Here is a 25,677-nt window from a genome sequence, read left to right on the forward strand (position 1 = left end):
TCTTTGTCTGTTAGATCGGTAAGCTACTGTTTGTGTTTAAAATACTATATCGTAGGCAGAGCTAGGTCACTGCTAGACAATGCAGGTAGTCGCTGGAGTAGATGGATAGTCTATTGCCAATACTAAAGTGCTGTGCCAAATTTCTGGCCTGTCAACAGCCTAGGGCTTTTTCACTTCCAGAATGTTTCCTGTAAGAGATTATGAAAGGAGCCTCCAGTCTCCCTTTACACAACTTCAGCATCTTTAGAAACTTGTGAACAGAGCAGTGCACTGAGGGGCTTGATGCTGAATGTAGCTGATGAAGAAAAACTACGTTAAATCCCATAAAAATTAGAGCGAAAGAAGTCTGCAAGTCTATATAAAGGTTTTTTTTGCTGTTTAAGTGCTCTCCCTCACTCCTGCCTAAGAGTCTTTAATGTGCAATAAATAGGAAGAAATGTGATCCTTGGTATGTGTCCACAACATGGTATGTGGTCCCTGTACAGTCTGTACTTGCAAAACATATTTTATCATAGTCAGAAAGGCTTTAAATGAGAAAATGCTTTTAAATTTTATGTACATTTTCAACATCTGGAGTACAGTTTGTTTGTTTTCTACCCAGATTCTTGTGGAGATTTAAAAAATAAATGCTCTGAGATATATTGGACACATGCAAACAAAATGGGCCGTATGATTTCTAACATACCTGGCCCATACATTGGATGACACTACCTGAATCCTGACTTGGATCAACATGACCCTGAGGTCAATGAAAAACTTCCCTCTTTATCCACATTTTATTAAGGAAAATAATACGCTATTATCTCAGGTAACAGTACATTGCAAGTGATATGAAGCAAAATCTTAAAGGAAGGATGGTTCATTTTAAACTATTTTGTGTTAGCATTGCAAACCGCCTATGATTTTTTCCTTTGTATTAGATATTAGCACTTTTCAAGGATGGGTCACATACTTCCTCCCCCCCCCCCCCCCCCCCCCCCCAGTGAAGGTGCACCCAGTGTACTCAGTTTGCTGTCTGTGCTTCACTTGAGAACACAGGTAGTATGGGAATGAGATTTTCAGATCTTGGTACCCCTATAATTTTTTTCATGTGCCCACCAAACATGATAATTTTTGCCTCTTGTTAATCTGGATTTGAGATGAACCAGTAATCTAAAGAAGAAAATCTTTTTAATCTCTTGAGCTATTCAATCCCACCTACATTTCATTATTGAAAATATTTTCTATATTTTCCTTTTAAAAACCGGAAAGGCTAGGGAAAAATGAGTCTGGCATTGTCTGAATGAAATACTATCCTGAAAACAGAGCTTCTCTCACAAATATTAGTTCCACTTCTATTGCTTTATAATAAATGGTTGCAGCTGTTGCCATGGCAATTTTCATTTTTAAAAATGTATCCAAGTGAAGACAAGAAATGCAGCTGTTATCATGAGAAAGTCTAAAATAAATCCAGATGTAAATTTTATGCTCTAGTGTTGGCAGTAATAACGTCAGAAACAAAACATATTACATGTTTTATCTTCTTGATATACTGGAGCTGAGGATGGGGATTTAGGGATATTCTGAATTGTAGGTCTCTGTTCCTGATCCAAATATAGCAAATGAACAGAACAAAATTTCACCTTAGGGAAAGGCACTTCACTTGCTGGAAAAGCTGGTCAGCCTTGCATAGAGAATGGCAGTAATATTCCTGTAGGAACAAGGTAGGTCTGAAGCTCTCCTCCTTTACCTTTCTGGTAATACACTAATTTATTATTTTATTTTTTTTTTTACAGTTTAGAAAAATCTAAGCCATGATACAAATTTTAAAATTGCAATCTTTTTTTGTTGCTTGTTGCCTTATCACTCTGTAGCCTGAAGTTCTTTAAAATCACTGCTGTACTTTTAACGTTAGACACAGAACATTAAAACAAAATTACTGGGCAGTGCTCGACAAAGGTGTAATTCAACAAGTAACAACACATGTACTAATAGTCATCTGCTGGAAAAAATGCATGGTGTTGGAAGGTATAGTCCATTTAAACCACTTTATATAAAAAAAATATTTAAAGAGACAATTTCTGATAAGGCGATAGAGGAATAGCTCTGAACTTTTAAAAGTACAAAAAAAAAAAAAAAAGCTTGGAGTTGTATCTCTAGTAAATGCTGGGTGAAAAGCAATTGCCCAAAGCATGAACAAGAGAGGTCTTTAGGACAGACTGTGTAGCCTGACAGAGTGTGGGGGCTTGGTCAGGGTGGCAGATGGGTTGAAAGGTGGCTTTGCATCCGTCTTGTACCTTTTCTCCTTGCCTAGGAACTGCAAAAGACTACTTTGGCTGAAGTCATTCCAAACTGTAGCTGGCTATCCACAGCCTCAATGGTTCATTTCAGCAGCTTGCGGCTGCTGAGAACAACAGAGATGTAGCTGCTGAACCTTATGGAAATTGTTTTGCTCAAGCATTAAGTAAGGGGTGATTGTGACACCTGCAAATACCCTTTACTCTGGAGGATTATTCAAGTTCACCCGTGATAAAATCAAACAAAGAGGAGGAATCATCAGTTAGGCAGTGAAGTTTATGTAGACAGAATTTCAGTCCCAAACTCTAAGGCAATCACAATGGTAAGAATTCTTCTTATCCTTCAAGATTATAGCAAGAAAAGAAATACTAGAACACACATATTCCTTATTTTTCTGACTTCTATCTTCAGGGAAATTTTTCTCAAAACTCTTGGTACAGTCTTTGTTTCCCTGTCCCTGGTATAGGAGTTTCAAATGATAAGCCAGCTTTAAGCAGTGATACATAAACACATACCACTCTTGAAGAATGATCTAAAAGCTAACTAGACTATCAAAGATAATCAGGTTAATAAAATCCTACCATCACCCACTACCCCAGTTTCCTAAATACACTGCAAATCACTTAATCAAAGAGTCCTTATACCAAATATGTTGGATGGGAGTGTTTGCTTTGATAAGAATGAATTATTCATAAGTACATATGCTAAGGGTTTTGGACCTATAACTGGCAGCTGCTTGTGAAGTATTCCTCAATGGTAAGATTAAAAGAATGAAGTAAGATCTCTTTTTGTTTAAAATTAAGGCATCTGCTATTACCTGTGGCCTAGATCCAATGCACTGTGGAAAATCTCACAGAAATGATAGGCAGCCAAACAAACAATTTTTCCTTCTGGGTTTTTGAAGACTCCACTGATTTATGGATAATCATTTAGTATAACACACTAATTTCCACCGCTTAGTTTGAAAATAGATACTTTCCCTAGACAGGCAGTTCCATGAGGCTTAAACACGGCTACCAATAAAATGAAAATAATTCTGACCAGCTTCATTACCCTCATAATTACTGAACTGAAGGAGCCTTGCCTCACAAACTTTTGCATTCTTCTCCCTCTAACAATGTGCAATGAAGACACTCTCCTAGCTATGAGCCAAGTCCTGCTAAGTGTAGAAATAGAAGGAAAGCCGTGAGCATCCTAAAATGATAGTTTAGAAATACCTTTAACATTACTCTGTAGGAATAAAAATACTGTAATAAAGATGTATGCTGTTAAATGGTCCAGGAGGCTGAAATATTTTCTTCAGGAATATTTTCATCTGGCTATAACCCTTCCCCAGTGTGTCTGAGGCAGAGAACAGCAGCCTGTTAGGCACTCTATTATTCTCATCTCTCTTACTATAGTTTCTGGCTGTGCTTGCTATAGATCAGTAGAACAATGTAGAAAGGAAGAACCCTTTCATTTCTTTTAAGTGAGTATAAATATGCAATGAATGGTGATAGGAAATGAAAATGCTGTATGTTTACAAATTATTTTACTATGTGAGATTTTGTAGTGGAGAAACTACTAAGGGAAAATTGCAAATATCAGTTTATTCAATGTATTGTTTGGATGCTATTTGGTTGAAAGTTTTAATTGTATTTAAATCTTCTTTTCCAAAATCCAAATTGTAATGTCATTAGGTCTCCCCAGAAATGTACTGAAATGTCATTATGAATCCACATAACTTACACATATGCATATTACACTCAGAATATGTAGATTATTATAAGTAGCAATTATTTAGGGAACATCAAAGTACCAAACATATTAAGAGAAAACTGATAACAAGACTGGCTTTTTTTCTTTGGTACAATGGTCTTTACAGGAAATATTCATAAATCCCATTTCCCTAAACACAGCAGAAATGACCAGGCTTTGCCGCGCTGCCCTCTCTCAGGGCCATTTGCACAACTGCTGCCTGAGTCTCTCCCGTCTTTCAGCCTAGCTCACACCTGCAGCATCCCAGGCAAAGCTCTCGTTTTATTTGGCTGTTGTTTTTTCATGGTTCGTGAACTTGCCACAATGACACCATTTAGATTACATTCCCATGTTGCATTTGCACTTTTCATGAAGACTTTTTCTTTGTTTTAAAATCTAGCCATTTTGCAGAACAATATAGAGAGAATACATTTGTGCTTATCTTGGACAGAAACCTTACAACCACATAATTACAAAGCTTTCTCACTGTACCGCTTTGAAATTCAGACAAGTCACTTCTAAGGGGAGGAAAGAGGAAATCACCCATCTGTTACTCATGCTTCTTTCACCCTTGTGAAAATGTGCCAAAATGGAGCAATGTTTTAAGGTTTCTGAAATGTTTAGTTGACAAATCTCAGCTGAGATCTGATAAAATTCATTACCTAAAAATTTTCTAAGATTTCATTTGTATTAAGCGTGTGCCATCTAAACTTCAATATACTATTTTTCTGTAATTGCTGCTCCCCAAACTCTACCATCTACTGTTTCACCAGCCTTAAGAACTGACCAGCAGCATCTCTCTCTCTTGTCCTCATCATCTCCTTTGTTTGTCACAATGTAAGAAGTAGGATAACAAAGAGGTGTGTGTATCAGAAATAAATACAGGGTATATCTTGGCTTTAGGGAATGGAGGAGATTGGGTTAAGAGTTTAGTCCTAGCTTATCTTTAGAAAGAATTTCTTTCCATCTCAGATAGGAGAGCAAAGGACTGATGACCGCAGCAGAAGTGGTGGAGTAGGTCATGCAGTTCAGGGGAATGGGCAGAGCGAGATAGATATGGTGAGCCTTGTCTATTGAAAAGGTAAAGGAGAGAGAAGGAACAGGATTGACACCAAAACAAAAGCAGGTGGAAACAATGAGAGAGCAGACCTCTATAGTCATTGGAATTTATTCTAAGAATAGAAAATTGCTGAGTCTCACCATTTAAGTAGCTCTCAAATGCAGTCTCTCCTCCTGCTGTGCCCAGCACTCAAGGAAAGCAGCTGCATGCTACTGTTATCAATTATTCTCTTTGCTCAAGTGACCAAAGTACATTCTGAAAATTAAAGTTCCTAATCCAAAAGGTGAAACATGCATACTGAACTAACGTCTTGGCTACGGAGAGAGGGAGATTTCTGGGTATGAAAAAATAAAACTAAAAATTATGTTTGATTAAAATGTTTACAGAAGGTGCCTCTCAGCTCCTCTTCCATAAGGCATGAAAATCCTGGGGCATTATGTAACTTTTGAGTACTTTATAACCTTTGCATTATTTTGATGTGCTCTATAGATGATTCCCCATCCACACAGAAGTATGTATGTACACATGTGTACATGCAAAAGAATTTCATGTAGAGTCATGTCAGTTCACTCTACCAGACTCAGTAGATTAAGGATTTGAGTCTTAAAAGATCAAGGCTTGCAGTGGGAACCAGTTTACCTGACATTGCTGTTAAAGAAAAAAAACCACAACCAAACACAAAAAAATCCAGGACTTAGAGCAGGTCAGAACAATGAAATTAGAATTAAACTATATAAATAGCCCATAGCTTCTGGAGGATTCACAGAGGGATCGCTAGAGATTTTGGTCTTTTCTAGTGCTCCTGGGTAGCCACTGGAAATACATAGTCCATGCTCCCACAGTGTGAACAGGTTCTTCTTTCTTGTAATCACAACCTGATCTCCAAAGAATAAGATAATTTAGATGGGAGTTTATCCTGTTGTAACAAAACCTCTGTCTCTTTGAGATAGCTGCACTCTTCACTACTGCATTTCTGGGAAGGATTTGAATGGTGGATAGGTAGGTATTGGTGAAATGAAATAGCAATCTCTCCCTCACCTTTCTGATGCATACTCCTGTCTTCCCTGCCAAGAAGACTTGAAAAATATGTTGATCTACTGCAAGTATCAGACTGGCTCTTACGTACGGTATCTCACCCAGAGAGGATGAAATGAGTTTTCTTTTGGAACACTCCAAGGGAACTAGCATCAATACATTCATTTTAAACTAAAAGGGAGTTGTCTCTGTAAGTAGAATTAGATTCTGTATGTAATTATCTTGCTCTCAGAAAATCTGTCTTATTCACTAGAGGAAGGTTATTTGGATAAGAAAAAACATCTGGAAGAGCTCAAAACCCAAGCTGACGCGTACCAGGGTGTACTTCAGTTCTGAAGAGTTTCCAATAAAGATCTTTGAAATGAGGAAGCTTTGATGCCAATTTGGTCATTTGTATGGAAAATGTAGCTAAATAATTGCCTCTTAGATGTGATTTGCAAGCACTGCAAGCAGCATTCTTAATTCTGAGCTTGAATTTCGAATTTTTAAATGTTATGAGTTTGTTTGTGTATAAGTGGACAGAAATACCTGCAGCTAGTCTGATTTGATTGGGTATGACAAGTACAGACATTCCCAGATGATTTGAGCTAAGCTACATTTTCATACATCCCTGAGGGCAATCTCCATAACAGTACTCACTGAAATTTATTCTAGCTTAGCAGACTGTAACTGAGGGCTGCCTATGCAAATAAATTGCATAAACAAAACAGAGCCAATTAGATAACTGTGGTGGGCTGACCATGGCTGGACACCAGGTGCCCACCAAACTGCTCTATCACTCCCCTCCTTGGCAGGACCAGTGCAGGGTACAGAAAATAAGATGGGAAAAAAACTTGTGGGTTAAGATAAAGGCAGTTTAATAAAGCAAAAGCTGGGCGTGAAAGCTAAGAAAAACAAAAGTTGTTATTCTCTACTTCCCATCAGTAGGTGATGTCCAGCTACTTCCTGGGAAGTGGGGCTTCAGCACGTGTAGCGGTTGCTCTGGAAGACAAATGTCATAATAACAAATGCCCTCACTCCTGCTTTCTCTTGGCTTTTGTTACTGAGCAGATGTCATCTGGTATGGAATATCCCCTTGGTCAAGACCCAATACAGTAACATAGCTAGAAAGACCTTTAGCATGTATTAACTAGAAGCCAAGTAGAATTTTAATGTGGAGCTGATATTGGAAAAAGGGATATGAAATATTAAAAAGTGAAAAAAAAACCCTTATTGATGAGAATTACCTTCTGAAAACATTCTGTTCCAAGTCTCCATTTTCATACTGAAATTCCAGCTATAACAAGCATTACAGAAATTCCATAGCATTTTCCCCCTTGATTTAAATGCAACACTGGTCTGTTACAGTAAGGTTCATGGAGGAAAAAGAAAGAAAGCTTTATTAAGCAAGAACACCATCATTTTATGTGGGATTTTCTCTGTTTTGGGAAAGAAGCTCTTTTAAAGTTCCTGCTAATAGCAAGTTTGGTTAGTTTCCCAGTGCTCACATCTCCTGTTCCAGATGGTCAGTGATGTGAAACTTTAATTATCATCAACAAAATAAGCTGGGACTAAACCCTTCCTCAAAGGTAGAAAGAGCAGATGGACAACCATAATTTCATTATTATAGAAATAATACATGAAAAGGATTCCTCATCCACCTTTAAAATCAGTCACTCACTTGTTGCACAATTAACTCCTTGCTCTATAAATTTGCAGGTTACTCTGACTGATTAAATGGCTGCTTGGTACATAATCCTTGCTAACAATATTGGGAATAGTAGCCAAATTCATCTTGGCTAAGGGGAACCAGTAAGTTAACTGTTTGGGCTGAGCTTCCACCCAGCATTTTGCTTTCCTTCAGGTTTTCAAGTAATTCTATTTTATTTCCCTCCATGGTGTTACAGTCATCCCTCCTCATGATTCTTTGTGAGAATAAAATCACAGATAGTATTTATCTGGAATAAGGCAATGGCTGACTCCAGAGATTCAGTTAGTCATTTGTCCAGATCTGTAGCTCACAGACACTGAATTCCCTAATTTTTTGTCAAGGATTCAAAGTCTTGCAAGTCAGTACCATGGAGAAACTCTTCCTATGCCTATTTTAGGACTTACTTTGATTTGCATGTTCTAGGTCAGGCTTTGCAAAGGCAATCACCCATCTAAGCCTGCCACTGCTCAAACTGAGCTCACAGAAGCCTCAGTTCCTCCAGTTCTGCCAAATTAATTTATGTAATGGCAGCTACAAAGAAAGGGTCTGGGGGCAACCCTGTGTTTCTGGCAGAATCTCATTCCTTTTCTGAGCTCAGATTCATTACCTGATCACAGTGCATCACTCTTTAGAACTGGCTGTCCTAATTCCTATACTTTTCACAGTTTCATTACAGTTCAGGAGCACATTTTGATGTGCTACTCTAAGGATTTCAAACATAGCTATTCCTAACAAAGCAACACAAAACTGCAAAATTGCACCAGAGAAAAATAATCAGGTTTTCCTCTGTATCCCTATGATTAAAAAAGCTTTTTCCCCCCTCTAAAGAGTCCTAGGTAGCTACAGGTTTATGTATCACTGTCATGATCTGTATTTAGACAGTATGCCTTTTATTTGTTTCTCAACGTCTTGTCTTTTCTCACCCTTTCTTCTTTTTTCTAGCCATACCTTCACAATCTCTATTTGTTGCTTTCACCAGTTCAATTTCCTACGTTCTGTTTCATCTCCTTTCACCATTTCTTCCCACTCTTAGAAATCTATATGCCACCTATTTTCTTTAAGCAGGAAAATGTTGTATGTGTTAATCCTTTTTACCTTTTTGTCATGTCTGATGTCACAGGTGCTTCTGTTTCCCTCTTTTCTTTCTTCCTTGGCTAGAAACGTGTCCCTGTGCACACTTTGTACAGTAATTGGCAAGGAATGAGGCTTATACACTTCTGAAAATAAAGTACCTAGGCTGAAGAGTTTTATGTGTAGGTATACTAAAGCTATTAACTGCGTGTGCATAAGGGCCCACTTATGAATACAAGTGGTTTTTTACACTATTACTTATGCACTAATATGCCTAGAACATGTGAATAACATCTTGTCTGCACTCAGATACATGCTAGAAATGGAACTTAAATGAGTTTCTCTTTCACTCCAGTGGCAGAAATAGTATGGTAAAAGACACAAGGAATTGCATCAATACATGGTTTAAAAAATGGTTAAAAATACAAGGTAAATAGAGAAATAAACATTCTTTTTTAATATGTGGTGACACAATACTGAAGCAATCATATTTTTTGCTATTTGCTAACAGTGCCTAACAGATCTCAGCAGGAGGTGTGGGATACAGGCTGGCAGACTTTGTGATGTTCTTAGACTGAATGAACTCCCAGTTACCTACGGATGAGGAGAAAACTGAAACAAAGTATTGGCTGATAGAGAAATCTTTGTTTCCTAATTGATTACACGATACAAAAGGTTTTGAGATAGTACATATGGAAGTTCATGATTCACTTTTAAGGCCACTTTCTGACTGTAGCTGCGGTTTAAGGGAAAAACTTGATGTGAGAACATTCGGCTGTCTTTCCTCTGCAACATTTGTTATTCAATGGGCTTAGGGATCAAAGTGTGATAAAACCTGTACAGAATAATGCTCCAAAAACGGAAGGGCAAAGGATCCAAATTAGAGACAGTCCATGACAAAAGAAGAAAGCTTAAAATAATCATAAAGTGAGCCTCAGATCCACTGAGATATGCATTAAGGAGACACCCATCACAGCTTTCAAAGCCAGTATTATTTCGTGCACATCCTAGCTCCCAGCTTCATTATTCAGCAACATAGTTACAGTATCTTTTCATGTCCTTTATAGAACTGCTGTTTTTAATATAAAATACACTAGGAATCTGAATTAGAAATTGGGAAAAGTAGGAAAGTAACATTTGCAGGATAAGGGACAGTTACTTCACCAGGCCAAAGACCAAGTGAAACAGACTGAATGTTTGTATCTATATTTGGTGTTTGTCAAACATCTGTTTCTTCAGTCTCTGATTACATTTTCCTCCTGAGTAAACTACCTTCAAGTTCAATGACATAATAACAGAATTAAAACCACAGAAGTAATAAAAATACAGGTGAACAAATAATTTAAACCAGAAGGATTTAAAGGTTCTTATTAATTTTCTCTTTGAGGTCCATTTGATCAAAAGAGCTTCTTATATTTGGAAGAGATCTAAACAGAACTAAAATTAGTAATATCGTGACTGGACCTATCAGTAAGAATCACCAGTGTGACAGAAGGAATTCTCTTGACTTCCTAGGACAGTTATAGAGATCACTGCCTGAGAAATGTCAACCTTAGAGCCTGTTCAGCACAAACTGAGCTGAAATCTGGCTTCTGAGTTATTTCCTCTGGAAATGGATATTGTTTTTCAATAAATTTGTCTCAGTTCCCTTTGCTGTGTTATTTTAGAAAGCCCCATATAAGCCTCCAGGAGAATTTCTACCAAGTAAGAATGGTTGGAGCATGATATTAACTTGTGTAAGGTACTACTAGACTAGAATGAAAGTCTTTTTTGAGCAGTGAAGAGTTATGGTATGACATGTGTTGGTACATGTCCATCCTGGAAATATTTAAAAGGAGCCGTGAAACTACTTTTACAAGAGATTTCTTCACTGGGTATAGCAAAGCTGACCATCGCCTTTACCAATTTGCCCTGCCCATTTTCCCCTCAAAACTATGCCCTGGTATCACAAACACATTGAATAATTAGAGTTCCTCCTTTATCCTACTGTAGCAGATAAGCTGTTTATGCTGAAGAGGGAAAGACAAAAACAAGATGAAATGGGCAATATCCAAACTATTTATCATACATTTCAAGCCTTTTAAACTATTAAAAAGGCATCTGGATTTTATGGACAGTTAATTTATCAAGCACAGATATGGTGTCTTGAAATATATGTATTATTAGAGAAAAAAATATTCTCCAGGAACTTTGGAAAATTGAATTTCTTTATCAGGGTAAACTGCTTGGTGAATCTTTGAACCAATCATAGAAGCTTATTATGTAGAAGGGGGTTGCAGTACCCTTCTACCAGCACAGATTTTTTTTTGGAAAAAAAAGGAATGTTACCTATTTATTCCAGAACATCTTATCTGGCCATCATAGGATCACTGAATTCCTGACACATTATTGCATCTGTGAGCATCAGCAGAAATACGCACCTCACCAACAAATACTGTTCTTATCAGCAAGGGGTCATACAACAACAGGATCTGTTACCTCCAGTTCTTATCTAGCTCTATGAATTTAGTCTTTCAGGGCTGGTCCTAGACTTTTGCAAAGGGAGCTTTACAGCCTGACTAATTCTTACTAATAGGCATGAATGAACTTTGTGGAATGTATACAACCAATAGATACTTTACAAAAGAGGCAGGATATCCATTTCAAAACAGTCCAGATTTATTTTTTTTTACTTTCCTCTTCTCCTTTTTCTGAATCTCAAAGGTTATCATCTCTTCCTTTACACACCATTTAAGGTACTTTATAATGGCAAGCCAAACTTCACAAGAGAACTATGCTTGCAGTATTACTTTCCTCTCTGTCCAGAAATATCTACACTTCTAAGCCTTCCAGGGCAGTCAGCATTTTGACATGGGAGGTCTTAATTTCATACGTCAGCTAGTTTCTGTGTTCTCTGCCTTCACTGCAGTGTGATCCTCAACCACAATTTTTATCTCCAGTATTTTCACTTCATTCATGTATCAAACTGTTCTTGATTGCATATAACAGAGCTAGTAAATCCATTCCTTGCCACATGTCACAGCGTCACATATCCTGTGTCCCCTGGCTGCCACTCACTTTTTTTGACTGCTTGTGAAAGACAGTGCCATATGGTGATGTTCCTGATGCCCATGTGGCTTCCACGCTCTCGCTTCTTCGAGGAAGGGGATGAAACTCATCAGGCCCACTGAGCAATGGTACAGAGCCAGCAGAGAAATAGTCATGGTTTTCACATAATGACAATACAAACATTTCATATATTTGCTACAATGGAAACCTTTCTTGTGTAATGTTCTCTTAGGTAATTTGTTAGCAGGGAACACATATTCATTACTGCTTTCTACATCCTGCACTCAGCATGAGAAAGATTAAATAGCTCCGCTAAATATACTCTCTCAATGCTAATGACCTGTTCAGCTACTTTTCAGTTACATCTCAAGCTATTCAATTTTTTTTCTACAACTTCTTCCACACTTTGTTCATTAAATTTCTCTGCAAATGGGCAAAACCTCTTGGCAGACCAAGTCCAAACCTATAGTGTATGCATTCAAAATATATGTGGATGTTTTCTTCAACAAGTAATATATTGTATGAAGACAGAACAATGAAAAAGGAATGAAAGTGAAATAAGAGGTTAAACATCTTTGCTCAGGACTATCCATAAGTTATTAATTTTCAGCCAGATTCTACAGTTTTCTTAACACATAACTCCAACTGAAGTTACTGAGATGTTTCTCAGTTTTGATCTTTAGAATGTGGTCCGCATCTGGTAAGTGCCTAAATACACAGACAGGTCATTGTATTGTCTTGTCTGTAAAGTACTACTCATAAACCTAAGCGACGATAAACATTCCTGGGTCCAAAATCTGTGAATGAAAATAGATCACCTTCAATGCTGCATCCTATAGCATGAATGCCTGTGCGTATCTGAAGCTGAACAAACTGCTGCTTTATGATGTTCAGAGAACTGGCTGGCAGAAGGTTAAATTTATAGCTACAAGAACAGCTTTATGTGTGCTGGAACATTTGTAAGCTAGATTTTGTTGTTAATACCTTTGCAAAAATGCTGAAGTTGAAAACCCAGAAGTTAGAGGATACAAACAGGGAGTAAAAAAAGCTACCATCTGGAATCTTTTATGGAAACATTCACTACATCATAGACCAACCCCCAAGAAAGCAAAAGAAATAATTTTATGCAGTATATATTATGATACGGCTATGCAAGAAACATCATCTTAAATTATATTCTTTCATTCTGAAAGCCACAGAATACACTCAGGTAAACTCCTTGGTGATGAAGTACAATGTATCTGAAGAACTGAGAATAATTTTTTTTCTTAAAAATTGTAATAAAAATTTGATTGAGAAGATCTTTTCGTAAGAGTTTGCCATAACTTGGTGTCTAAATTTAAATTCTAAATAATGAAACAATCTCTAATCGTGAAGAATATAAGCATATTTAAACACACTCAGAAGATCAAATATCTTACTTTTCCTACCTATGTTTTATTTTTTTTAATTTAGCATATATAAAATAGTTCTACAGATAACAGTTAAGCTGTAAAAAGACACTGAAAGCGTGCCGAGTAAGTGCCAAAAGTGTGCCAAAAAAGACACAGGTGCCAAGTCAATTTCCTGGAAAACAAAGCATACAGGAAATATTTGTAGCACAATTAGTCATATAGTTTTTTCTGGATAAAAGCAGATGTGATGTGTGTAGTCATGTGATGTGTGTAGTCATGTAAAATGTCTTGTAGGGCTCTGTTGTTTTTTTTTTAAATATCTTGATACCTTGATATAAAACAGGATCAAAAATTACTCATTTTGAATATTTAAATCCTCATTTTCTTCCAAAATGTTCCTTTTCTATGAGAATTCTCATAGACTTTTTATTAAAAGGAGGCTTTTAAGCTAAAAATGAGAAGCCGTAAGCAACTCTGCAAGTTACTTATATAGAAGAAACCCCTTGTTACACCCCCGATACCCTTGCTTATAGTGGCCCCTGTATAGATGAGCTCTCCCAGGTGCACAGCAGCTTGTCAGCCTTTCTGCAGCCACTGCTGTCAATGTGATTCACAGTGATCCCTTCTGCCAGGATTATCTTAAAATAGCACAGTATAAATGAAATCTTGCAATTACCACAAACACCCAGGTGTTTGGTATGGCAAGATGGCCTATAGGAGAGTTGCTAATTTGGCCTGGAGAACTTGTGTGCTTGACCGGTATTTTCTGAGGGCAGCTGGCCACAGCATCTGTAACACACAGAGCTCGTGTGACTTACTAAATCCATATGAAAAATGTAGGGGTAGCCGGTCCTGCTGCTGTCCTTAAACTAAACACCAGCACAGGAAAAACGGAGGTTGGAGGGAGAAGCTGAAGGAAAAGAGAGCTATCAATACAAAGCCTTGCTGGCAGCCAGCCATGCTACCTTCACCTTGCCAAATGGCCACAGCCAGCCGTAAGAGCCTTCCCTCTTTCATCTTCCTCCCTTTCCCCCAGTGAGTCACTCCTGCAGATGTTAACTTGGTTATGCTGTTACACTGTGTATTCCCTTACTCTGTTTTCTGTTTACTATTACGTAGCGTACAAAATGACTTATTAATGCTTTTCCAGATTGGTAAACATTATTCTCACACCTTTTAAAATAGTCCTCTATTACTGTAATTACGAACATGCTGTGTTTGCACCATCCTGAAAAGTGGTATGTGTTACAGAGAAAAAAACTAGCCGTTCTTTTGCAGTGACAGAAAAATAATATTCTTCATTTAAACTCAGGCTGTTTTAGTGGGGTGTTAATGCACTGAAGCTGACATTATTAACAGGTATATCTTTACTTAAAAGGCTACAGGAAGGAAGGTCATGTTAGGTTGCAGAAATGTATTTGTGAAGAAGCTGATTATTTAAGCCAGAAATGAATGAAATGTAGAACTGATTATGCCACCTATTCCCTTCAGTCTCTACATATGACTAAATATAATAGAAAAAAAAAAGTGTCAGTCACACTGCATATACAGAAAAATACTACCAGTTTTCCAGTGACAAGAGATTCTATAACAAAGAAGAGTTGCAATGTCCCATGTCTAGTGAAGAGAACACGTGAAGGAGATAGCCAACATTTGCATCAGGCACCTTTTCTATAGATTTCTGTATCTGTATGCAGGCTGAGGGTCATAACCTTGAATACTAGGAAGAGTAGAAGTTAGGCACTTGTGAGTCACGTACTATCTGATAGCATTTTTCTTTCTAGATTTGCTTTGCAGTTGAGTTGTACCTTTGGAGAGATCCACATGCTTTGACATTACAGTGATTGAAAACTAGAGACACTTGAAATATTCTGAGTTTCCTTGAGCTGCTTGTAGCCTAACTGTTCCACAGTCTACAGGAACCTTGCACTAACAGCTGAAGAGAGTCTTAATGAGCTATAAATGTCTAGGCCTTTATTAAACAAAGACAAGTGAGAGAGAAAAAAATCTCAGACTTTTTGTCACCTACATGCTTCTTTCCAATTCTAACAGCTGCTTTAATGCTTTCCTATCTGTTCTCTCTACTGAGGTTTCTATTCTTTCCTTAGTTTTCCTTTTGCACATTTTATTATCTGATGTACTAAATGCTCTCCTAAGTGACACATTCCAACCACAGTCACTGAATGTGACAGCTGTGCTGTATCTATTCATTAAATGCTGTGCTCAGACACTTGACAGCGTTTGAAAATACTACTCTTGCTCTAAGAACAACGTAAGGAGTTTAGTGTAGGTGAATGTAACTACACTGATAATTGGAAAATGTCAAATTAAATAGGAATACTATTTTTTTTGTATCATGAAACAATTGTTTTTTGTTGTTGTTGGTTCCCCCCCCGCCCCCCCCCAGTTTAGTTATTATAAGTTTCTCCATGGACTTTCAGACAAAATATAAAGCTTATTTTTCAATGATGTAAACTCTGTAACAGTCTGTTTTTCTGAAGGGTAGGATAAAACCTAGTTTGAGTAACTGTATTTTAAGGAGAAAAAGTGGCACTGAATTGAGGCTTACTGTGAAGCATCTTCAAGCATCCAGGAAAACTGAATTTCATTTTGCAGAGTACTTTTAAGATTATCTGAAAGGATTATTTGTATTTCTAGAAAAGCTCCTGGAAGCCTGTAATACATGCAGAGTGGAGTTAACTTGATATCCTGTTAATCATGTACTTAGCATCTGTGTTTTTAGGACAGACCATACTTGTGTGATTTTGGCCCATCATTTGTGATCTGTTTGAGGATTCCTGAGAATAAAAAAGCTATATATAAATTTAAGATAATATTATCAGCTGAAGTTCTGTCAGATTCAATAGGCAGAAGTAGATAAACTGAACTACTGTGTACCACTTTGTGGTTTTAATCTTGGAAAATAATAGAACACAAAACATTAAAAGGAACCTATCTGCAATTTTATAGTTGCCCTGTGTTCTAGGTGCTCATTCAGCATTATTTCTTCAAGTTATCTTTAGATAGGAGAATAAATCCTATTAAATTAAATTTACATATTTTACTGTACTGCTTTCTAGGTTGAAAAAAATGAACTAAAATTGCATTCTGGATACATGGTTACCATTAACAATACTGGAATTCTGGTGTTTAACAAACGAAAAACAACTCCTGAATTGCATGTCTGCAATGAAATCTTCAAAACTGTATCAGTGGGAATTATACCAGGAATTAAATCTTGTAATTATCTCACCAAGTAACAAACGGAGGTGGGCGTACTTACCATGTCAGCACGATAGCCACAGCATCGTTTAGGACACTCTCTCCAAACAGGAGTGTGTACAAATCTGTATCCACATGCAGTTCATGGAAAATAGCAAGGACTGTCACTGTATGGAGGCAAAGCAAAGTAAGGCTGTTATTTTCATATTCCTCTGGTGGTTCAAGATGTAAAGCAGTATTAGAATATGGGTTTGAGAAGTACAGTCCTGTTTATTGCCTGAGTGGATAACAGTAAGTTAAAAGGGATCAGCTGAAGTATAGAAGATCCTAAAATCCAGCAAGTCTTTGAGTTTTGGTGCTTCAGCTGAATTAGGAAGAAACTTTCCCCCTCACACAGAGAATCATGCATAAATGAAAATCTCACAGCATACTTTACTGTGCATAAAGGACTGTGGTCTTGTGACCAAGAAGAAATAAGGGTGCTGAAAAGACTTGGGTTTTGCCATATGCTTTGTGTGCGATGAGAGTACCGGTTTACCTGTTTTCAGAAGGATATAATGATGTAACGCTTACCCATTACATATGCTCACTGAGGAACATGCATAGTAACCCTATACGCTGTCCCACCAGCAGCACAGCCTCTCTCACCTCAAGTGTAGCATATCTGTAGTCATGAAATGCTCTCATCCAGATCCGGATATCTGATACTTTTGATCCATTTTAAGGTTCCTTCAGCATATCATTAAGTCCCTTCCTTCTCCCTGAGTTACATGCTATGTTTGATTTTTAGCTTACCAGTGCAATAGTAAAAAAATATTGTGTGTTGAATTTAAATTGAACTTAGGCAAATCATTTAGACACACACGCTCGAGGGCATTTAGACACTTGGCTCGTATTCAGGTAATTAAGTCCTGTAGATATTAAAGGATGCTGTAGTTGTTTCATGCCTCAGTTTCCCTACCTGTAAGCAGGGGATTACAGTCCTTCCCAAGATATACCTAGCACTTCATAATCTCCAAGCACAGAAGGCTACCTGTGTTCTATGTTGATATTATTATTCTCTCTCTGCATGGACGAAACAGAGCTTTCTCTTTTCAAACAAAACTTAATGTAAAGGACCCAATTATTTGTATGGTTAAAAATCACATGGTAACTTACTGCTTCACTGGTGCTCATTCTAGTACATAATTGTGCAATTGACTCAATCCTCACAGCCCAGGAATCCCAAAGATTAGGAGTGCCTCTGGGATGCCATGTTAACACCTGACATTTCAGAAATTAAAATTATATAGTTTTACATTGAGATGGCTGTTGATATTTCATATAAAAACATGCACGGACAGATGATTTTGCTTTGTCTTAATAACATTTCTTGGAACTTTGAAATCATTACTGGTAAGATTTTCTAAATGGCACTTAAATATCTGTGTAATCTAAAAATCAGTTTAAACCCCAGAATAGATTATCAGTTCTCCTGTGAGATTTTATGTCAGAATGATCTCTGTGGATGTTCTATCTTTGAAGAATTTTGGAAGTGTTATTTCATATAAGACATTTTAGGAGATGTGTGTAGCTGAACATTTGCTGATATCGCTATATTTAAATTAGCTAGTTATATTTAACTATGCTGGTAACCTCGCCCACCTACTCCCAGTGCAGTTATATTTTAATCTAGGGAAAGAGTTCTTTCCCCAGAACAGCTCAAAGATGTAGGAAGAAATTTTATTGGCAAAAGATATTTTCTTGGTTCACCAATATATTCAGGTTTTTGCTTGATTAGCAGTGCTGCCTTAATGTGCTAAATGAAGACCCAATTTAGTCTCGCATTCTTTGATGTCACTGGTGTAACAACAGCCTTGTTTTCTAAAACTATTTGCCATTTCCAGCTTTTGCTTATTAGCTAATTAGTCTGGGCTCACATTAACAGTCCCTGTGATAATGAAAGAACGAAAAGAAAATAGTAATCAGTCCAACATACTGTGGGTATGTATGTGTAGCAGGCCAAGCCAATTAGACAGATGCCTACACATTCTTCTCCTTCCTCTTGCCTTCCTAAGAAAACAGCTTTCTTTTCTTGCTTCCTCTCCCAGCTCTACCCCAAAAATCTGACTTAAAAGACATCAAATGAAAACAAAATAACAAAGCAAGCAACAGAGGAATGCATCAATTGCCTCTTTGGGAGAAACTCCCCAGTTCACCCAGTTCTCAGAAAGTATCTTCCATTTCAAATGTTTCTCCCATTCCCACTGGGGGTTATTGGATCTTCCTTACAGCATTGCCTGTCCCTGAATAAAGAATTCTGGTCTCTGCTCTGTCCTTATGTTTGTCTGGCCCCAGCAGCCTCCAGCCATACCACTGCTGACAGATACTTATCTGATGTGTTTTTAAAGAACTGAAGTGATGTTGGTTCCACAAATCCCAAGGGAGACTAATTTGCTCTTCAGTATTCAAATAATTTATAAATGCAGTTATTCCTGAATGTCTAAACTTGATCTCCCCTCCTGTTCTTCAAGTCTGTAGTTTCCATTCCTAGCCTAACGAGGCACACATAATTTGTCATGTTTATTCCTTTTCTTTCCAGCAACATTTTGCCTATTCAAAGACTCATTTCAGACACCTCCTCCCTAAAGTGACTCACTTCTTTCAGTCTCCTCCTTTCGGTAACGTTTTCTAGCCCTCTAATCACTTCTAATCAGCCCATATCTTTCCTGAAATACAGTGCCCAAAATGAGATCCAAGTACTGTAGTTGACAGGTGCTGTCAAGAAATAGCACAAAAAGTTGCTGTAGAACATGTTAATAAATCCTGTTTTCCTTTTTTCTTTTTTTTGCTATGTATTGGTACTGATGACATTTTCAGGTTGTAAATGTGAAAAACTTCTCAGCAGTAAATGATCATTTCTTACTCTCTATCTATGAAGTTGATTATTTCTAAGCGTAGCATTTATCCTTGTTGATTTTAGGTCACTGCAAGAATCATATTGAGTTCTAATTGTGTCCTTCAGAGTGTTTGCTATCTCCTCTGAGGATAGTATTGTACATTAAAGATGCATCCTCTATTGCATTAGCCAATTCATTAATGAAAATGTTAAATAGTATCTGCCTAAGAAGAGACAAGTAATCTTTAGCACAAGCACTCCATCTGAGTTCAGTAAAATATTTTCACCTTGTTTTGCCTACCACCGTCTAGTCATTTCCTCAAGATCACATTTGCCTTTGTTAATTACGAGAATCTATAGATATAGTTCATTCAGAATAGGCATAATAAAAGGGATGTGATACTCTGCTATGGAAGAAAGTTAATTTTAACTGCTCTCTGGGTAGAATAATACTCTACAAATAGTTATCATTGTCCAAAGTAGTCACATCATGTTTTGTCTGATGGGTGACTTTAAAACTCAAGGGAATTATTTTAAAAATTCAATATTTGCTATCATATACCACAGTAACACATCTAATCTGTGAAAACTTTCATATCTAAGTAAAGATCATAGATACTGCATTGCAATTAGTATGGCCTTTCTGGCTTTCGGAAGGGAATTTTGAGGAACATTGTGATAACTACTCAGAGACTTGTATAATTCATTATATACAATATGTATTATAAAAATACACAACTACTTTTCAATTGAGAGCATCTCTTCACCTCTTACTTCAACCTAAGCATATGTGGACAGAGGTAGAGATAGGTAAAGAACTAGGTGACTGGAAGGACAGATGGTTGGGGGACAGCAAACAAACATCTTTTGTGGCAGTAGAAAACTGACAGAAATAGAAATAACATGTATCAGAGTTCCTGACTCAGAAAAAGTTGTCAACTTCATTAAAAATGTCAGTGATGGAAAGCATGAAATAGTGAAATATCTAAGAATTTCACAGTACTTGTGCCAACAGAAGTCTGATTCACTTCTTCCTTGACTTCATGGCCTGAGGTAACATCTGTTAGATGCTGAATCTAGCATTATTTCAGTTGTACCCAAGTCAGAACAAGTGTCTGTGGAGCTGGTTTTTCAAAAATATCTGCTGACATATGTAGAAACAAATTGACTTGTTATTAATTCCTGTAAAAAGTACGTATAACTAAAATATCAGCAAACTACAACAGTCTCTAAGTTAACTGTATTCAATACTTCTTTGCTGTTATGTTTGAAAACAGTAACAAAGATCAGAAAATAAATGAGGCCATTATATAAAGTACTGGTACTATTGTCCCTCAGTCTTCTGACTAGAACTATTAATGTCTTTCATAGCTTACAGGCCTAAATTCTTTTAGGAGGGCAGTATCAAATGGGAAGAAAGTAAGATGAGAGAAATCTTGCTTATATTTTCTATCCGTCTTTCTCTAAAAGTAACAATTCAAATTTTAATTATAGTCTCCTTTCCCTACTAATCAGTCACACCACTCACAGATTAGTTCAGTGGTAAGAAGAAAGCATAAGAACATTTCAACTAAACCCACATTTATAAACAGTCTTCTGTAGTCTGTGTATAAAAAGTATTACCTTGCTGCATTTATAAATTATGCTTCTTAATGCAAAGTCCTTTGATTTTATAAGAAACAGAAACTGCTCTTTCTGATAAACATCCAATTTCATCAATAACAGCAGCAGTGCAACTCACAGGCTCGGCTCAGGTTTAACCATAGTAAGTTCAAATAGAGAAAAGGTTTGTGAGTATCAGGCTGACCAAAGGCAAGGGAGTTCACATAGCTCAGGAACAGCTGTGCTTCAGCAAACCTTGTGAAGGTGAATCTGTTTTCTATGCTTGAAATGTCGAATGGTAAAAAAAAAAAAAAAAGTGTTAAAGATACATGAGATGGCTTTGGATTAGAAGGTCATCCCACAGAACGTGTTAATAAAAGCTAAACCAAACTGCCAAAGCTGTATTTTTCAGTTATTTTTTGGTGGCTAAGGCAGAGGTCAAATCTTTTATTTCATGTGCTGGTTTTGTTCTGTCATTCACCTGATTCCATTACAACCACTGGTACCCTGAAGCTGCCTATTGCTGGGGCTTATTGCTGTGTCTACCTTTCGACCACAGAGGACAGTTGGTGCCAGAAGATCCTTATCCGTGCTCACACGTGGGGCAGTTCCATTTTGCAGCTCTCTTGTGCTCAGGGACTGAGAGCCTGGGGCTCCACTCACCTCACCAGCACCTTTTCCACAGCCTCTTTGCTGCCCTTGATGAGTGACACATACCAGAACACAGGGAGGAACTGCCTGATCCCCTTTGATGAGGTCACACCAAAAAACCTCCCGTCAGGTTATATCAGAAATCACAATACTGGCACAAAGGAACCTTTTCAGCAGCGAAAAGTGAAATCTGTGTTGGTTTACACAGATGAAATAACAAGAAGAGATGATTTCTCCAACTACATGATAAATGATACCTATTGATCAGAGTAAAGAAGAATATAAATACTGGTCTGATGCTAGAATAATAAATACTGGTCTGACTCTTTAAGTCAAAGACTAACGAAGGGAGAATTTGGGAATTTTAGCATTCTGTTTCTTAGAAATTAGACGTCTCACCTGGAGTCTTGAAATAAGAAACTTTTTCTGCTGAAAATGATAAATTATTGGAAGGAGATATTTTCTGTAAAATGAATTATTCACTTGAAAGTAACCTTGTTATGTCCCTAAAGTTTCTACATTTTCTTTCTAGATATATGAGAGATTTTTGAGGCATCCCTAAGTATCACAGATGTTTAGGGAACACAGTCTATAATGCAAAACACACTCCCAAGTATATCCAGCCATAAATTAATTTCTGAATCTTAGTTCAAGTGCTAGTTTTCTGTATAAGGGAACCCACAGCATATAAGAGCAATTCTTCTAAACTAATTTTATGGGAAAATTTCTATATTAAAGATCTTCAAATACCCTTCAAAACAAAAACCTACAGAGTGCTATGACATTATTTCCTCCTTTCTAACAATATTAGTAACTTTTAGCTGGCATACATTTGTTTACTGCCCTGGTAGTAAAATTCTTTAACATGTAAACGTCTACCAGTCATCTTTACTATTACAAAGAAGGAACTCAATCAAAACTGCTTCCGTCAAGTCAACAGATCAGTTTTCAACATCTTTTGAGACTTAATTGCTTTCCACAGCCAAGGGAAATTAAATATTTTTTTAAATGAGTTTATAATCCTACACAGTGAAGAATTAAATGAAAAATCAGGTAGCGAATCTGACAGGAGTTTATTATATCATCTTAGGACAGTAATGTATTATTTTATTCTACTGCTATAAAACTAACAACATTTTATCAGAGATTTCTTTTTATAAAAAAGCTAGATATCACTTATAAATCATTAGACTGATTATTTTATGCCCTAGTTTGTATCAGCCCTCTGGGGCACAATATTTTAACTGATTTTGGAATTCCAATGAACTCTTTACATGGCTTGAGGTTGTAATTCACTACCAATCCTACAACACAATGAAATATTTTCAGCAATGTCTACCATTTAATTAAGCAAAGATTTAATTCAAAATTCTCTAAGTCTTTGAGGGACTGATATTTACAGATATCATTAGTAAAAACATGAAATAGCTTGGAATATTGTGAATAGATAACAGAGGGAGCAAGACTAAACATTAAAATACTCTTGGATATGCATAGACACTCTGAGCAGAAGAATAATTTAAACCAGTACTAACCAATGATAGTTTGTCACGCTAAATGTAGTTTTCTCAACTGTAGTGTTAGCTTTTTAAGCCTATTTAAAAATCTGGGAAAAATAATCCTTGTCACTTATTCCTTCCATTGTAAGAGGAGCTTCATGTTTTTTTTCCCCCTCATGATCGTTCCAGATTAATCAGTGGTGATTTAATAATACTATAATCAAAATCAGTGCATTCGTCTTACAAATGTCTTCTCGTAAGTCAACATGTTCATTTGTAAAAACTAAATAGAATTGTACTGGAAAGTGGGAAAATAAAATTAGCCAACTGCAAAACTCTATTCATAGCAGAATCAAGAAATATACTTGGAAGCTGTAAGCAACCTTTTATTCCATAAGCAATTAATTTTCCTAGGTTTTCTTTGTGCTTCTAATTTCTGTGTTTTTCACTTGCTCTGAAGACAGGCTCCAATCGTGCTGAATCTTATTAAAGTAGTTGGATGATTTTATAAGTGGCAGCATATTGGATGCTTGGATTAATTTGAGAATAACAATTTGATGCAGCTTTTACAGCAATCTTGCAACAACCGGCTTTGTGTAAATAAATATTTTAAAGCCATCAGAATGATAAATCACAAGCTCAGTCTTTTGTTAAACATTGAAGTTTTATTTAAAGAATAGAAGAAATTTGTAGAACAGTGTTGCTTTTTGTCATTTCTTTTAATAGCCATGAATTTGAAAGATTTATTCATAAGTTTCTCAGAGAAGCTTCTCAAGGGTAGTTAACACTAATGCAGCATGTCATGTGCATCACAAAATGCTTTCTGTTCCACCTCCTGGAACAGCTCAACTGAAAATTTTGCAAAAACCTGATGTACCCTTGCAGACTTTGCACTTTGTCTCTCTGTAGGTAAAATACAAAACAACCCCCTTTTTTCACCTCCTCCTTCACTATTGTCCCACAGGTGCAAAAAGCAATACTTCCCTTTTAATACCAGAGTACTCTTAATTATCCTTTTCATTGTAACAAAGCCTGGACATATCTATGAAACCTAGGCTGACTTTGAGGTTAGCCCTGTTTGATTTAAGAGGCTGGACTAGAGGACCTCCAGAAGTCCCTTTAAATCTAAATGATTCTGTAATTCTGTGATTCCAAAATTCATTGAGTCTGTTTCCCAGACTTGGCTAATTACTGTAACTTTAGGCTTTAAATCTTACATCTGCAAACTCAAGTTAACCTGTTGGTATGTATGTATCTTTTTAGAGTTATATCATCATGAAATGCTGCATTCCAATTGTAAACTGATGCTTTATAAACAGTATTTATAGGGCCAAATACGAAAGCTACATTCTCCGTATCTTTCACTGGGTTAGATCACATGTGATTGCGATATCTAAATGATTAACCATGAGGCTGCAGTGTTACCTCAGTTCTCGTATCTGCCATGAACATGTGGGGGCCCTGAAGACTGAAAAACGTTTTTCCAGTCTCCCCAGCAACTTTATTTATAAAGTTTGTGAGCAAAGCATAGATAAACCAGTTACTCAAACACAAGGGATGTCTGCTGGAGCCAATCTGATGGATGACTATCAGAATATCAGACACGTAACAGCTATGAGAATAAAAAAGTCAAGAACAGAGACTTTGAACATTTCTGTGGCACAAGTAGTTGTTATATTCTTGTTTACTCTTCTGACTTTTGGAAAAGCAATTTATTTTAAAGGGTTACCTGGATCTGTGGCAGACATCAGTGATCCAAAAAATAAACAGTCAGTGAAGTGGAATTCCCATCCTTTTAACTGGCCAATGTGTACCATGGCCTTCACAAACCCGTACATTATCAACCTGTCAGAGGAAAGATAAGACAGGAATTCAGGCAGAGTATATAACACTTATGCTTAATTTACAGTATTAAGAAGGTTCTTATTCTCTTCAGCTTCTTTTAAATAAATGTATCATGTGAATACCGAACATAACCTGCTATGACATAAAAATTCTATTTCCTATTCAACTGTTCAAGTATTGTGTTAAAGCATCCTACACAATTCCAAAGCAAAGACTTTTCTGAATAATTGTCATCTGCTGGTAGCAGAGGACAATGCTTTTAGCTGTTTATTTTTCAAAAAGAAAGATCATGTAAGCTTATGAAGACATTATTAAGACCAATTTGTCTAACGTAGAACACTTACACAAAGGCATTTCTACTATCAGCTCTGTGGCTTGCTCTAATAATTCTAAATGAATGTTTTATTCTATCATCTTTTAAATGTTAGCTGTATTCAAAGTTCCAGATAAGGTCTCCAAACTAGACAGATATTTTAACAACTCGCAATGGCAGTGAGGCAACAGTGTCACACTTCAAAATTCACTACCTCTCTAGTTTCACAGGGAAGGTTAACATTGGTTTATATAACTAGGTAATGCTATCTGAGATGTAACTAGGTAATGCTATATGAGATGTGTAATCTAAAAAGAATCTTGAAATATCTTGAAAAAAGGAATTCACTTGTTGT

The 25,677-nt window shown here is 36.8% G+C and overlaps 1 protein-coding gene across 3 annotated transcripts in view; it reads right to left on the reverse strand.

Annotated features, from left to right (window-relative positions):
* SLC9A9 (solute carrier family 9 member A9) overlaps positions 1-25,677 on the reverse strand; it is a 214,334-nt gene that overhangs the window by 141,908 nt on the left and 46,749 nt on the right. For all 3 annotated transcript variants that reach the window (XM_040613001.1, XM_040613000.1, XM_040613002.1), the window contains exons 5-6: positions 24,894-25,009; positions 16,596-16,701 (exon numbers count right to left, since the gene is read on the reverse strand). In XM_040613001.1, coding sequence (XP_040468935.1) covers positions 16,596-16,701; positions 24,894-25,009 — 222 coding nt within the window. The remainder of the gene's footprint in view (positions 1-16,595; positions 16,702-24,893; positions 25,010-25,677) is intronic.

Source organism: Falco naumanni, chromosome 13 (genome assembly GCF_017639655.2).
Source record: "Falco naumanni isolate bFalNau1 chromosome 13, bFalNau1.pat, whole genome shotgun sequence".
NCBI lineage: Eukaryota > Metazoa > Chordata > Aves > Falconiformes > Falconidae > Falco > Falco naumanni.